The 14,634-nt window shown below is 26.1% G+C and overlaps 3 protein-coding genes across 9 annotated transcripts; 2 read left to right on the forward strand and 1 right to left on the reverse strand.

Annotated features, from left to right (window-relative positions):
- Positions 1-489: 489 nt before the first annotated feature.
- Positions 490-6,590, reverse strand: LOC122861188 (protein transport protein Sec24A). Of its 4 annotated transcripts, none has more exons than XM_044165413.1 (5): positions 6,571-6,590; positions 5,407-5,597; positions 1,904-5,178; positions 1,725-1,828; positions 490-1,631 (listed from the first exon to the last, which is right to left on the reverse strand). In XM_044165413.1, exons 2-5 carry the CDS (start codon positions 5,573-5,575, stop codon positions 1,520-1,522), a joined length of 3,660 nt encoding a protein of 1,219 aa, XP_044021348.1. In that variant the 5' UTR covers positions 5,576-5,597; positions 6,571-6,590; the 3' UTR covers positions 490-1,519. The 4 variants fall into 4 exon arrangements, with proteins under 4 accessions (XP_044021348.1, XP_044021345.1, XP_044021346.1 ...); XM_044165410.1 differs by lacking the exon at positions 6,571-6,590 and adding an exon at positions 6,252-6,504; XM_044165411.1 differs by lacking the exon at positions 6,571-6,590 and adding an exon at positions 5,951-6,143.
- Positions 6,591-6,696: 106 nt separating this feature from the next.
- On the forward strand, positions 6,697-7,984 carry LOC122861189 (HIG1 domain family member 1A, mitochondrial-like). Its single transcript, XM_044165414.1, has 3 exons — positions 6,697-6,965; positions 7,326-7,457; positions 7,521-7,984. The coding sequence occupies exons 2-3, from the start codon at positions 7,364-7,366 to the stop codon at positions 7,712-7,714; spliced, it is 288 nt and encodes a 95-aa protein (XP_044021349.1). The 5' UTR covers positions 6,697-6,965; positions 7,326-7,363; the 3' UTR covers positions 7,715-7,984.
- Positions 7,985-8,405: 421 nt separating this feature from the next.
- LOC122861190 lies at positions 8,406-13,289 on the forward strand. Of its 4 annotated transcripts, XM_044165415.1 has the most exons (10): positions 8,406-8,537; positions 8,747-8,894; positions 9,371-9,487; positions 9,676-9,875; positions 10,165-10,374; positions 11,514-11,758; positions 11,828-11,987; positions 12,072-12,212; positions 12,298-12,411; positions 12,498-13,289. In XM_044165415.1, the coding sequence occupies exons 1-10, from the start codon at positions 8,464-8,466 to the stop codon at positions 12,721-12,723; spliced, it is 1,635 nt and encodes a 544-aa protein (XP_044021350.1). In that variant the 5' UTR covers positions 8,406-8,463; the 3' UTR covers positions 12,724-13,289. The 4 variants fall into 4 exon arrangements, with proteins under 4 accessions (XP_044021350.1, XP_044021353.1, XP_044021351.1 ...); XM_044165418.1 differs by lacking the exon at positions 10,165-10,374; XM_044165416.1 differs by lacking the exon at positions 9,371-9,487.
- Positions 13,290-14,634: the final 1,345 nt, after the last annotated feature.

The following is a 14,634-nucleotide window of genomic DNA, read 5'->3' on the forward strand; positions in this document are numbered from 1 at the left end:
TAAATCTATATTTTCTTCATTTTATTTTATTTAATTATTTTCAATTAATTTTTTTGCACGTCAAGTACTAACTCCGTCAAGCTTGCAATCAATTATTATTCTTGTTTTTTTTACTTTCAAAAAAAAATTAGCAAAATTATCGAGTAAACACTTGACATTGATAATTAATTAGAGAATATTTTTTTTTTTTTTATTTTCAAATAGAAAATCATTTGAATCATTTAAATATTTGTTTAACCCAGTTTATATATTTGATATAATTTACATACATAATTGCCGCTGTGCGGACAATATGGTAATAAAGTCACTGAGAATAATTGTTAAATTGTTAAATAACATAAAATAAACAGCCCTTGATTCGCTAAGCCGCTTATCGACCAACATCTAATTTAAGAATTAAATTAATAATTTATTTATTAATATTTCAGCTAGATATAAATTTATCTATTTGATTTCATGCATTTTTAACTTGCAATGAAACTTTATTCATTTTTTTTTTTCTCATAGATTTAATTTATTATTACTTTTTTTTCGTTTCCTAATTTTCTTCTTTTTTACATTGTTTTGAAAAAAGATATTTCGTATATTCCATTAGAGACTAAAACGTTATTTTTCAAATAAATAAATAAAAAAAAAAACATACAAAATTATGTTTCTATATTAACCAATTTAATTGGTTAATTACAAATATTTTATTTATTGATTTTCGTGAAAACACGAGGCAGTTGTCATTGTTATTGCCGACGATAAAAAAATTGTCTCATAATTATTTTTTTTTTACTACAAAAAGAAGAAAAGATCTCGTTTAAAACGAAAAAAAAAAAGATTAAATTTTTTTCAAATCCACAATGAGTGTCAACAAATTATTTATTATTTTTTTCAATAAATCAGAATTGAAGCTATTTCATAGCATAATTATTATTATTTTTGTTTTTTTAAATCATTCAATACAATGAATTTTATTAAATGAAAATGTACATTCTCATATTGATAATACGATTATTTAATTTAACAATTGTCCATTTTTTTTCATAGACTAAACATACTATACCTACAAATATTTATACGTCTTGCATTTGAAGAAAAAAAAAGAAAAAAAAAAAATAATAATAAATCAACACATGACCAAGGTTTAACAACAGTAATAATAATAATTACATTTTTAAAATTAATTAAAGAATATACCTTGTCTTTGATTCATACTTGTAAACTTGAATTATTTACTTGTTTTTTTTTTTTTTTCTATTTTCTTTGTTGTGTTATTTTTTAATTAATTGTCTTTTATGTGTTAAATCATTATGAATAGCTCTGCAAATACCACAAGAATTATCGAATGTGAATGCCAATTTACACTAATAAATATATAATGTTTGGTCAATGCTCAAGTACACCTTTGTGTCGTATTACTTGTTATCAATATCAAACACTGAGTAGACTAAATAAACACTCAACTGACACTTTTAATTTAATGTTTGTAGAATAACTATTTTTTCTTTTTTATTTTCACCATTGTCAAAATTTATTTAATCTGTGTTTTAAGATGTTGTAAAAATTCATAGTAACTCAATGCTGATTCAAATCGATCTTCAACTAGGCGTTCAGTAAATATATTTCTATATGGACTGTCATCTCTGAAAATAATAATACAAATGATGATTAATATTATCTATCATCATCAAATAACTTTAAGTAATTAAATTCAAGAATAAATAAAATAAAATTACCGTATAATTTGCATTGGAGCATAATAAGGCTTTTCTTCTTGAAGAAAGAAAACAAAGTTTCTTAAACGTTCACTATCTTCATTATCCAATTCTGGCAATTGATACTGTGAAATAATAAAAAATGTAATAATAACAATTATAAATTAATGACAATAAAAAATAATAAATGATAGACTCACCATTTCTTCAGGTATAGATGAATAATTAGGTACTCCAAGTATATTTGCACAAAAAATAGGATCAATATTTTTGCCAATATAAATAAATATTTTGTCATATGCATCCATTAAAAATGCTCCTCTAAAATCAAGTTTTTCAGCAGTAACATGAATTCTTGGTGGTTGTGGACATTTTTTAGAATCAATAATTTTAGCACCTCTATCATCAAGCATATGAATTGGATATAAATCTGGATAAATAGTTTGTATCATTTGTGTTAATGGTAATGATTTCATTTGGCACATTGAATATAATCTATCATCAAGACGTGTACTTGTACCAGTTCTAAATGCAATACATTTAAGTAATGCCATAATATATAATGGTAATAATTTAAGATTACCAGGTGCCATTAAACCACCAACCATTGCTGATGATGATAATTTAAATATTGTTAATACATCAATAGCAACATTAATAAGTGCATCTCTTGCATCAGATAATGAATATTGTCCAGCACGATCAACAGCCATTTTAGCTATTAAACCAACAATACATTGTTGATCAGCTGAATATATTATGTCATTTAAATTTGATGTTACTGGTAAACATAATGTATGTACACGTATTCTTCTTTCACCTTTACTTGATGTATATAATAATGCAGCTTGAAAACAAACACTTGATACATCTGATAAATTTTCTTCAATTGATACTTGCATACCAAAACCAGCATCTGGATTAACATTTGGTAATGTTAATAAATCCATTGATCTAACAAAAAAATTACCATGGAATGTATGTATACTCAAACCACGACTACATCTTGTTCTCATAACAGCTTCAAAACCAATTTTTCTTGTAATATAACGACGTAACATTCTATCTAATGTTATATTACATTGTGGTTTATCATAACGAAATAATGGTAAATGATAAATACAACCACCAGAAAATTTACACATACCAGATAGCGTTGCTAAATCACTATATTGACTATTTATTAAAAATAAATCAACAGCAATTTGTTGTGCACTACAATCAAGTGCAAAACGTTTATAAAAATCAGTTGATGGATTAAGATGTGGTATATCTTTACTAGCACGTGTATTTGGATCTTCACGTGGTTCTAATTTACCTGGTCCAACATTTGGTAAACATGTTTGAAATACACTAATACGTCCACCAGTTGCAGACATAATTTTTAGCGCTGCTTCTAAACCAGCACCAAGTGCTGAATTTGTATCATTTGTACCAATAAATTTTGTTGATAATTGATTTAATAAATCAAGTACCAACTCATTTCTTTCATGTAAATTAACAATAAGATTTTCTGGACATGGTAAAAATACATCATCAATATCAAGCATTATTAATTCATGTGGTTGTGATACATTTTCTGGCATACTAAAAAAATGTACAGATGAATCAATAGCCATAAAACCAATTTGTGTTCTAGCATCACCTGGAAATTTTGATAATTCATCACTAATTGTTTTACATACTGTTTTTAAATATCCACTTTCAACAGCAAGACGTGATACATCAAATATAAATAAATATACAGCTGGTTGTGGTGGACGGAGCATATATTCACTTGGTGCTATAAATTCAATTGTACTTGTTTTAACTTCTGGTCTTCTTGATGGATCACCAGACATTTTTGTCACTGGATCAAATAAAAATTCTTGAGGTAATTCATTAACACGATAACATAAATTACATTTCCATCTTTTAACATCAACAAATGATACAAATGGATTAATATATGTTCTACATGCACGACAACGTACAATTGTAGTACATTGTATTACTGGTAAATGATTTAAATCTTTAAATGGATGTATTAATATACCAAGTGGTAATCTTGATTTTTGTAATAATGCATTTGATTCTGGTATTTTAGTTAATGTACAACGAAATATATCTGGACTACAATTACTATTATCAAAAAAATCTTGATTAAATTTAATTTTTGGTGGTTCAACTTTTTCAGCTGGTAATAAATTTCTACATTGTAATAAATCAACTGTTTGATTACCCCAAATTTCATTAAAACCACTTTGTGTTACACTCATTGTTTTCATTTGATTTGTCATTTGATTCATATCATTTGGATAAGCATTTGGATATGTAGTTGGATATCTTTTTGGTATATTATCCAATGGTATATTTGACATTGGTTTTTGATAATTTTGTTGTGGTGGTAAATTATTATTTTTTTGCATTGGTGGTGGTGGTAATGATGATGATGATACTGATCCAGGTGGATATTGCATTTGTGTTTGTTGATTTGATGGTGTTTGCATTAATGGCACTGATTCAAGATTATTTTTTAATGAATTTACATTGGGTGGTGGTGGTCTATACATTTGTGGACTAGTTAAATTTACTTGACTACCACCAGTTGGTGGTGCTGGTTGTGTTGGTGGTCCATTTATATTTGTTGGATAATTTTGTCTTGGTGGTTGACCAACAGAGTCAGGTTTTTGTTGTTGTTGTGGTTGTTGTTGAGGCCTAAATTGATTACTCTGAGTTTGCATGGGAGGTTGTGATATATTTTGTGCTATCGGTGGACCTGGATATGGCCTTTGAATTCCAATTGGTGGAGTTTGTTGAAATGGTGGAGATGTTTGTAATTGTCGTACAGGCTGTTGTGTTTGTTGTTGATTCAACTGTTGAAAAAATTGTGGTGAAGCTGCATTTGTATTAGAATTAATACCACTATTCTCCAATGTAGTCTGATTAGTTTCTTTAGTTGCTTGATTCGACCATGTTTGATTGGCATTTGGCATTGACTGAAGAGGTGCCATTTGTGGTCGATTATTAATATTTTGTGATGGTTGAGGTGTAATTGTTTTGGTATCATTTAAAACAGGTCTAGTTTGTGGAGGAACTGCTCCAATTCGAGGTGGTGGACCTTGAGAAGTAAATTGTCTTGGTGGCATCATTTGAGATGATTGTTGTTGTTGTTGTTGGGGTTGCTGAAACATCTGCTGCTTTTGAGATGACTGAGGTGGCAGTTGTTGCTGAATTGGTGGAGGCAATTGCTGTCTTTGCGGTGATTGAGGCAATTGTTGTTGTTGTTGTTGTTGAGGTTGTTGAGACAATTGCTGCTGTTGAGATTGCAAAGGCAATCGTTGCTGTTGGGGTGGTTGAGGTTGTTGACCATTAATTGGTGGCATTGGCGGTCGCTGAAGTTGAGGTCTATATTGATTGTGGAGATATTGAGTAGGTGATGGATCTCTTGATGGTTCTCTTGAGGGATCACGTGACGATTGGGACGAAGGAGTGCCTAGAACATTTGATTTTTTGTTTTTTTCTAAAATCTAATTTTACTCCAAAATAAACAATTTTAAATATCGAAATAACTAAAAAGTTTAATTTAAAAAATTCGCAAATAATAATACTAACGAAACAAGTAGATATCATATTATAAATTCGAGTAAAGTTGGAAAATTATTTATGCATGTTTATGTTCTACATGTCTACCTATATATTTTTAATTTTTTTTTTAACATACCTGTTTGATTAAAAGATGACGGAAGCTGTGTTCCATTTTGTATATTTTGCATTCCCATTATTTGACCATTAACAAATCCTCCAGAAGATGGTGGTGGCATTGATTGATTATTAGCCTTGAAACCATCAGGATAAGGTGGCTGTTGATAACTGCTTGTCGGTTGAGACATCGTACAAAAACTCTAATTTTTACTGTAATAACAATTTCAAACCGATTTATATATTTAATAAATATAACAAAATAAAAAAAAACACTCACTTATACATTTGAGTAAACAACACAAAAATAAATAAAGATATTTAAAAAAGAAAAACAACAACATGAAAACAAAAATAGTAGGTATATATTAAAAAAATTTAAAAAAATAAAAAATAATAACTCAATAATAATATTGCTGCCACATCACTGATAAACACGTCAAACTATTTTAAATAATACCACAAATAACAATTGATACGAATTTTTGTAAATTCAATTAACTGTGTCAGTCATTAATGAAAATGACCTAAATTTAATAGCCGGACATAAATCACAACCAACTCACCAAAATATCTATATCCTATATTTTACAAAAATTAAAAAAACTAATGGAAAATAAGAATAAATAAAAAAAAAACAAAAAATTAATGCAAAATCACAGTAATTGAACCGACAAATAAAAGGTTAAAACGTCATCATTATGTCAAACAGTTTCTGACGACAGTCAGAATATTGTTGGTCCAAGAGTCAGTATCACATACAACACACATGACACACCAATAACCAATTCATTCATTTGCCAATCATCAAGGAAAACTCCCCACAAAAATTATTAACACATAAAAAAAAAAAACCAACAAACTTACCTATAATTGTTTACGTAAAATAAATTTAAAAAAAAAAATAAAATAAAAAAAAAAAAAAAAACAAGATAATATGAATTTTAACAATTTGCTAAAACTATTAAACTTTTAAACATTGTTATAACGAACTGAAAAAATTAATTAAAATATCAATTTTTTTAATATAAAATAAACTTGTTAAAAACGGCATGCAGCATTACGTGGCAGCCTTGTGGTTGTGACGTTTATTAGCGCCATTATAGTTCCACGTACGGATAAATCCGGAAACGTCAAAAAAAAAAAAAACAACTTTATGTCAACATTGTTGATAAAATAGACATACCGACTGTGATTTAAAAATTGCCATCTGTGTTGTAAAATTGACAATGTTTATGTCGCCATGTTGATAAAAATACTGGCCGCCATGACAGTGCTGTCTTAAAAATAATAATAAAAAAAAAAAAACATTTATATAATTTGCAATAAAAAAAAAATAATAATAATAGAAGAGAATTTTAACACACGTGCATTGACGTACATTGTATTACTGATCAGTCATTGCTCATGACCTGACAGTACAAATTACTAAGCCCTTGTTTTATTTATTTATTTTTTTTTTTGAAAAAAAGAACTGTAATAATTCAAGTGTCTTGTGAATTGTGATCATTGTCATCTTGAATAATTGTTATAGGTATATTTAAAAAAAATTGTTTAATTAATCTGCTATTGACAAATCATGTAAGTTTTATTTTTAATAAATACCTATATCATAACAATGAGTAACAATTGTCCTTGAAATTATATTTATAAATATATTTTGAGTGGAAATTTGTGGAAAATTTTTGGAGTAAAAGGTCAAAGTCAGATTGGAATTTTTGTTCATGCTTGACCTTCGAAAAAACACATGCTTTTTGTTTTTTTTTAATTGTTATTTGAGATAAATAAATTATTAATTTTGGTAAATTAATTATTTTGTAAATTGATTCGTTAATTAGTTGTTGAATTAAATAATATGAAAAGACTTTAATACTTTGTGAAGTAACATGATGCAATCGAGTGGAAAACAAGCTCAATAATTATGTCATTTATTTGTTTTAGATTAGCCGAGTGTGAAAGAACAATTTCCAGCATTAACAATGAATAAAAGAAGAGATGATATTGAGTTTCTTGATGAGTCTGGATCCAGTGCTGCACTACGTAGAATAAAAAATAATCCTTTCTTAGCTATTGGTAAATAAAATTAAATAAATTGATGAAAATGTAGAGGAGCTAATACAAGCCATTGTTTTTCAGGTATGACTGGATTTTTGGTAACAGCAGCAGTTGGTGCATATAAATACAAAAGTCGACCAAAGGGAATGTCAACAGGTTTATTTCTTGTTCAACTTCGTGTTGCTGCACAAACAGCTGTTATTGGTACCCTAACTGTTGGAATGGCATGGGGGATGTTTCAAGAATATGTTTTAAAAAAGAAACCAGAAACATAAAATTAAATATCATCATTAGGAATCAAAATAATTAACCAGTAATAAATATTAAATCAAAAAATAATTTATTAAAAGGAAATTAATATTTTGGTAAGACTGACTAGACTCGATGGCTGGTCTAATCGAGATATTATTTTTTTCTTTTTTTTTTTTGCAGTATTAATATTGCAAAGAAAGCAATAATGAACAGTTGAGAAAATGATATTGTAATAGTAAATTATTTTGAGAAATTAAACAATGTAATGAATGATAAAAATTATTTTATTAAACTCGTCTTTTTTTTTAGAAATAAAAAAAAATTATTAAAGAAAAAGCTTTTAAATGATGATGTTATTATTACATGAACCTATTTTATTTAATTATCATTATTATCATAATTAGAAAATAATGAATATGTATTTTTAAGAGCAGTTTAAATATTTAAAAAAATAAAACAAACAACTTGTTATGGAATTGTTGGAAATATTCTACTCTTATGGTCAATCAATTATTGATTGACAAGTCGATTCCAACGTACAATCACGTTGCAAAAAAAAGTTTAATTAATAATTATTGATAATTATATTTACAAAATGTATTTTTTAATAATTTTGTACAATTTTGTAAAGAAAACTAATCGAGATATCGATTGGTAAAAAATAGAGAAACAATCAGCAGCCAACTTCAGCTTGAATTTACGTTTGCACTTTGCTCCAAAATCGCTAAAATCTCAACAAGAAACATCAAAAGAATTGAAAAGAATCACAAAAATGGTGGATGAAAGTGATAGAAACCAATTACCGCCTGGTTGGGAATGCAGATATGATGTTAAAAGTGGTCGTGCGTGAGTGAAATATTCAATAAAATGAATAATAAATTTACTTTTAATAACAAAGTTTTAATAAATGTTGAAAATAATATTTTACAAGTTCGACATTTTATACTTTGACTTACCTCCATTGTTATTTTGACATATTTTGTGCATGCATAAACAATCACATATACAATATTTTTATTTCATCAATGAAAATAATATTATTAATTTTTAATTAGGTATTTTATAAATCACTTAAAACGAGTTACATCATGGGAAGATCCAAGAACAAAATACTGGCCATATTCACAATATACCCAGGGACAAAATTCTGTCGCTGGAAGTTCACCATCAACTGGTACTTCACAGGAAGCTATACCTATGCAGGTCAGTTTATTAAAAAAAAAACAAATATTTTAAATTCCTAGTATTTGTTTGCTGTTAATGATTAATTATTCCAAAACCATTATTGTCATGATTTAAATTCATCAACATTAACTTGTTATTTTTCTTTTTATCTCAATTCCAACTACTATTTATCAAACCTTTATTTTATTTTATTAATTTCATTATTTATTATTTTCTATCATCCTTTTTTTTATGGTTGTTGTTTGTTAGAAATTGGTCACACGTAATAACAAAACATCATTGTACGCTCAGTGACCTGCATGATGAATCACAACAAATGATTTAAAAAAAAAATAATTTATTTAATTAATTAAATGTACAAATAACCCAAAAGATACTTTTAAATACGTGAATACATGCTGCGTGTGGATAAATCGTTGTAAAACATTGATTAAATACAAAATGCAAATAAAAACAAAAAAATATGATAAAATATGTAAATGGAAATAATCCAGACTGGAGGAAGTTTAAGTGGAGGACATTCAGTATATGCTGGAGCCCACAGAGCACCCCAAGTTTATCCATCACCCTATAATAATCCACAACCAGCATTTTTGCCCCCAAGTTTACAGGTATGATACTTAATGTCTCAATCATTTATAACTATATGCAACTTTTCTATTCTAACACATTAATGTCCATTGTTGTTGTTAAAAATTTGTCTTGCTATTTGTTTATACACACATGTAAATAATATTTAAATTATTAATTGTTATTTATTTATTTATTCATTGTTCTTTTTTGTTCAAAAATTTAATAGGACATGAAAACACCAATGTCAGAAAGATCATTAAGTGGCATGACAAATCGTTTTGGTGATGTAACTATTGGATCACCAACACCAATTAGAAATGTAGAAACAAGTTTTACACAAAGTGGTGATACTGAAATACAAGTTGCCAAAATTAATGCAATGTTTCCAACAGTATCTGAAACTCATATTCGTCTATTATTAAAAAAGTAAGTAAAAACATTTTCCTTTTTTTAAAAAATGAAATTTAAAAATAGAAAAAATCAATTGGCAGGTTTATTAAAATAATAATTTAAAAAAGAAAATATTAAACTAATTTATTTTGATATATTAATAAGAAATATAAGTATGTTTTTCTTTTCTACTTATCTGGACAAGTTGGGGCAAAATTTAACATATATGTTTAACAAAATTAACAAAAATTTCTGTACATTTTAATTGGGAGGGCAAAATTACAAGACAATTTGTCTTCAGAGGTTTTAGATAAATTTCTTTCAGATATCATAATAGTTCAGCACTTGTTGTGAGTGCTCTACAAGTTGAGAAGAATCTATTGTGTGCACCAGGTCCATGCACACCAGTTGGTGTGCATTCAAATTATGCTGTGCCCAGATGGCGTATGGCAAGTCATGCAATACATGCTGCAATAACACTCAGTCCACCACGTTCATCGAAGCCTGCCCCAAACTCCCCAAAAATGAAACTTAGGTCTATTTTAATATTCAGTTACACAAGCAACCCTGGATGCTAGATGTCAATTTGTTCCATTTGTAATTTGTGATGTTATTCATTTATTATTTTTTAAAAAATTATTTAATATCAAATGCAGATTAATTTTTATTCCAATGCTGCATAGATGTAGAATAATTTGTTGTTGTTAAATTGTTTATAAGCTCAAGTATATTTTTAATTTTTCAAAATTTACAACATAAAAATTTCTTAGAATTTTTCTTTAGAATGAAAATATCTTTTTTTTTATTCTTAAAATAACATAAAAAAAATATACATGAACTTGCATTACTTGGATATTTTACACATTAATTCATTGATTATTTATTTTTATAAATTTATTATTATTCAAGATAATTATTATTATTTTTCACTTGCAAAAACACCTGCAAGCCTATTTTTATTTTAACAGACTCAACACTTTTATTTAATTATTATTTTTTCATTTATGTATTTTATTTTTTTTAATTTCAGTTATCAATTGATTTCTTTCTCAATTATCGAAAATAATAATATTTCGGAAATTAATAGTATAGGTCAGTTTCATTTGATTTTATTGTTTTTCGATTTTTTATTTGATTTTTACGTTTGATTTTAAAAGAAAAAACAAGGGGAGTTTAATTTACAATTTTTTTTTCTAATAAAATTTTTTATTTGGATGAGAATATTGGCATGATTTATTATAATTTATAAATAAAAAAATGCATGAACAAATGGCTCGGTTTTATTAACATGTTAACAATTGAATGCTCGTTAATTCGATGAATGATTTATTGAAAAATTATATTACTGATACTATGATTATTAATTTTTTTTTTATCATAAATTTTGATTTTGAAGAAGATAGTTTGTTGTTATTATAAAGCATGAAAATACCCTGAAATAATTTAGAAAATAAATTATTTATATAGCTCGATAAATAGAAACGTAGATATTTATCAATAATATTTATTAAATGTTACCAATAATATTTTATTTTTGATTACATATTGCAAGTAAATATTTTATGTGAATCATGCAAAATAATATATATGTACATCCATATATAAATGCACTAGTCACATGCAAATACTGACTTGATTATATCGATATTAATATAATGATAATTATTAATGCAGGTACCTGAAAAATGTCTTTCCAAAAGTTGAAGAAACCCTGCTACTTGATATTTTAGAACAGAGTGATAACAATGTACAAAAAGCATCAGAGACACTTATTGAACAGGGATATGAAAAAAGAAATCCTGTTCCACCAAGTAAAACAATTGCCAGAGCTAAAGAAGATGAAGAAATACGTTTAAAAAATGCTATAATTACGCCTGCACAACCACCACGAATGAAAAGTTTAGAAGAAAAAAAGAAAAGTAAGTTTTTTTTATATTTAAATAAATTTGATTATTATAAATATTTTATTAATGTATTTTATATTTCAGTGAAATCACGTTTAATGGAAAAATATAAATCAGTACCTGAGCGTGTTATTACTTTGGCAATGGAAAGTGTTGATTATGATGAAGACAAAGCTGCTCATATTTTAGATATAATGGTTGCTGAAGAGAGTACACCACCAGAACGTGATTTAAGCTGTCGCAGGTAATATAATTATTTTTTGAATCTATCAATAAGTATTTAATAATAACTGTATAATCTAAATAAATTAATTTTTTTTCTCTACAGTAGTAGCAGTCGAATTGACGATCGTAAAGATAGTCCACCAATAACAGAGCCTATTAAATTAACATCATCACCAATCAAAAAAATTACCAAAGATGAAGTTGATAGAGTTAAACGGCCAAAAAATAAAAATGGAATTCCAAAGTAAGAAACATAAAATTACATTACGTGATTATTTATTACTTTTAGTATTTCAAATTTCATTTAAAATGACTTCTTGTGTTTTCAGAACATCACGTGGAACAAGTACAACAGAAGACAGTGAATATAAATCTTTTTATGTGCAAAAACCTCTAGGGCCAAATTTTGATAATGCAAAAGGTCCAAATAATGAATTACTTTTGTAAGTTTATCTATTAATTTATAAAACAAATGAAATATATTTTTGTTATTTAATAAATTGTTTTAAATTAAAAAATTATTTTACAGACCAGATTATGCACCATGGGCAGGACCAGATCCAAGTATATTAACAAAAAAAGAATATTCATCAAAATGTCTTGGAAATGGTAAAAATCCATCAATAATATACGAAAGAAAAAGTTTAGCTAAAGGCCCAGACTCTTCACTTCGTAAAGGACCACTTCGTGGACTTGCTGAAGGCTCTATATACTCGCAAAGAAATGCAGCTAATACTGAAAGTCGTGGTAAATGAGATATGTGTTATTGTTTTTATTTTTGAATTTATTTCAAAAAACAAATTAATACAACTAAATGTTTTAAACAAAATTTAAAAGTTATATTATTTTTTTTTCTTTATATTATTCGTTTTAAAAAATGCTCATTATTGTTGATTAATTTCTTGTTTTAAAATCTACATTAATGTAGATAAATAATTTTATTATTATGTGTTTAAACAAATTTGTCGTTTTTCATTAGTTTAAATAGTAAAAAAAAAAACAAGAAAATAAATGTTTAATGTGCAATTTAAAGTCAGGTATCTTGAACATATCTCGGATATCTAATATTTTAAGAATTTAAAAAACAAAATAATTGTCTTTTTCATTAATTAGTTAATTGTTCAGGTTATTAGTTGAATCGTTATCCCGAGAAAAAAAAACAAAAGAAACTAGTGTGTTTGTTGATTTAAGTAGAAATAATTTTATCGGGAAAAGATAAAAATCAATCTCGTACGTCCATACTTAACAATACGTCCTTATGGTATGCACGATAAAAAAAAAAAAAAGAAAACGAATGAAAAGAAAAAAAAGAATTGTACATTATAAATAAGTATTTCATATTGATGTATGTACAAATGCAGTATTTTCATATAGTATCATCAAGAAAAAAAAAAAAAGTAAATTTAATAGGGCTAGTTAATCGTGTTAATAATATTCCTGCCTTTTAATAAGAAAAAAAATGAAAAATAAAATCAATGTATTTCAATAAAAAGTAATAAACGATGGGCTGTGGCTGAAAAAAATGTATTAAGATAGCTTTCTGCAACTGACAAAAAAAAAAGTAATGAAATTCAATAAGAAAAAGAAAGAGAGATAATAATATATTTTGGGTATTAATTTAAATAAGCACATTAAGTGCATAATAATAAATACTAGTATTAAACTTGTAGCAATTTTTTTTTTTATTTGACTATAAATTTACCAATAGTTAAATTTAAAAAAAAAAAATCACAACATAAAATCATTGCTCATTATTAAAATGTAATAAATTAAATATACCAAATTAACTTGTCCAGAACAATCATTTTTCTTGAGATAGATGCACATCTCGTAGTTTATTAATCAATTTTTAAATAAAAAAAATAAATTTCTGTTAGCAGCCTTGAGCTAAATAATATTTAAAAAAATTAATTAATTAAAGCTAAAGTATTTCCCATCAGAATCGTATCTTCCATAAACTTTAACTTTTGTAAAAAATAAAGAAATTAGATTTGTATAGATAATAGCAGGAGCTGTTTTTAAATGAAAATCAATTTTTAGAAAAAAAATTCCAAAAGGCCAAAAATGTTTTTTTTTTATATCGTGTGAGATACACTTTTTCGAGTATTAAGACTATCATGTAGTTAGCAAATATCAATTTATCTAATCGACAAATAAATCCAATTACTTTTCTTTTGATAAAAACTTGGGTATATTAAAATTATTCACAATAATTTTGACTGGACAATGACGTTCGAAAATTATTAGAAAAGGGACCATTTTTTTATGGTAGAATATTAAGGTATTATTAAAGCAAAATTATCAGGATTAATAAAAACAATAGTTTTTTTTTTTTTTTTTGGTAAAATTATTCAACAATAAAAATATACCTTAGTTTTATATTAAGAGATAAATAATTTGGATTAATAAATTTCATTTGCGTATGTTGTTTTATGATATTTTTTGTAAGTATAAATTCTTGAAAATTTGTAAATTAATTTAGTCTCAAAAATATTCTTAATTAATTAATATAAAGTATCACATTATTTTTAACAGTATTTAGATATGCCAAACAATATGCCAGGTGCCAGATTAATTTAAACGTTGACAATATTACTTGAATAGTAATTTTTGCAGACAATTAATTTTTAAAAAATAAATATGCTTTTTCTGCACTCATGCAGATA

Source organism: Aphidius gifuensis, linkage group LG1 (genome assembly GCF_014905175.1).
Source record: "Aphidius gifuensis isolate YNYX2018 linkage group LG1, ASM1490517v1, whole genome shotgun sequence".
Classification (NCBI taxonomy): domain Eukaryota; kingdom Metazoa; phylum Arthropoda; class Insecta; order Hymenoptera; family Braconidae; genus Aphidius; species Aphidius gifuensis.

Excerpts from the sequence above, each read along its gene's own strand:
- LOC122861188 (XM_044165413.1), bottom strand. The coding sequence starts at position 5,575 with ATGTCTCAACCGACAAGCAGTTATCAACAGCCACCTTATCCTGATGGT. Across the intron at positions 5,179-5,406 it reads GTCATCTTTTAATCAAACAG|GCACTCCTTCGTCCCAATCG; the intron begins GTATGTTAAAAA and ends CAAATGTTCTAG. Across the intron at positions 1,632-1,724 it reads GCTCCAATGCAAATTATACG|AGATGACAGTCCATATAGAA; the intron begins GTAATTTTATTT and ends TATTATTTTCAG.
- LOC122861189 (XM_044165414.1), top strand. The coding sequence starts at position 7,364 with ATGAATAAAAGAAGAGATGATATTGAGTTTCTTGATGAGTCTGGATCC. Across the intron at positions 7,458-7,520 it reads TAATCCTTTCTTAGCTATTG|GTATGACTGGATTTTTGGTA; the intron begins GTAAATAAAATT and ends ATTGTTTTTCAG.
- LOC122861190 (XM_044165415.1), top strand. The coding sequence starts at position 8,464 with ATGGTGGATGAAAGTGATAGAAACCAATTACCGCCTGGTTGGGAATGC. Across the intron at positions 10,375-11,513 it reads TCCCCAAAAATGAAACTTAG|GTACCTGAAAAATGTCTTTC; the intron begins GTCTATTTTAAT and ends TTATTAATGCAG. Across the intron at positions 11,988-12,071 it reads CGTGATTTAAGCTGTCGCAG|TAGTAGCAGTCGAATTGACG; the intron begins GTAATATAATTA and ends TTTTCTCTACAG.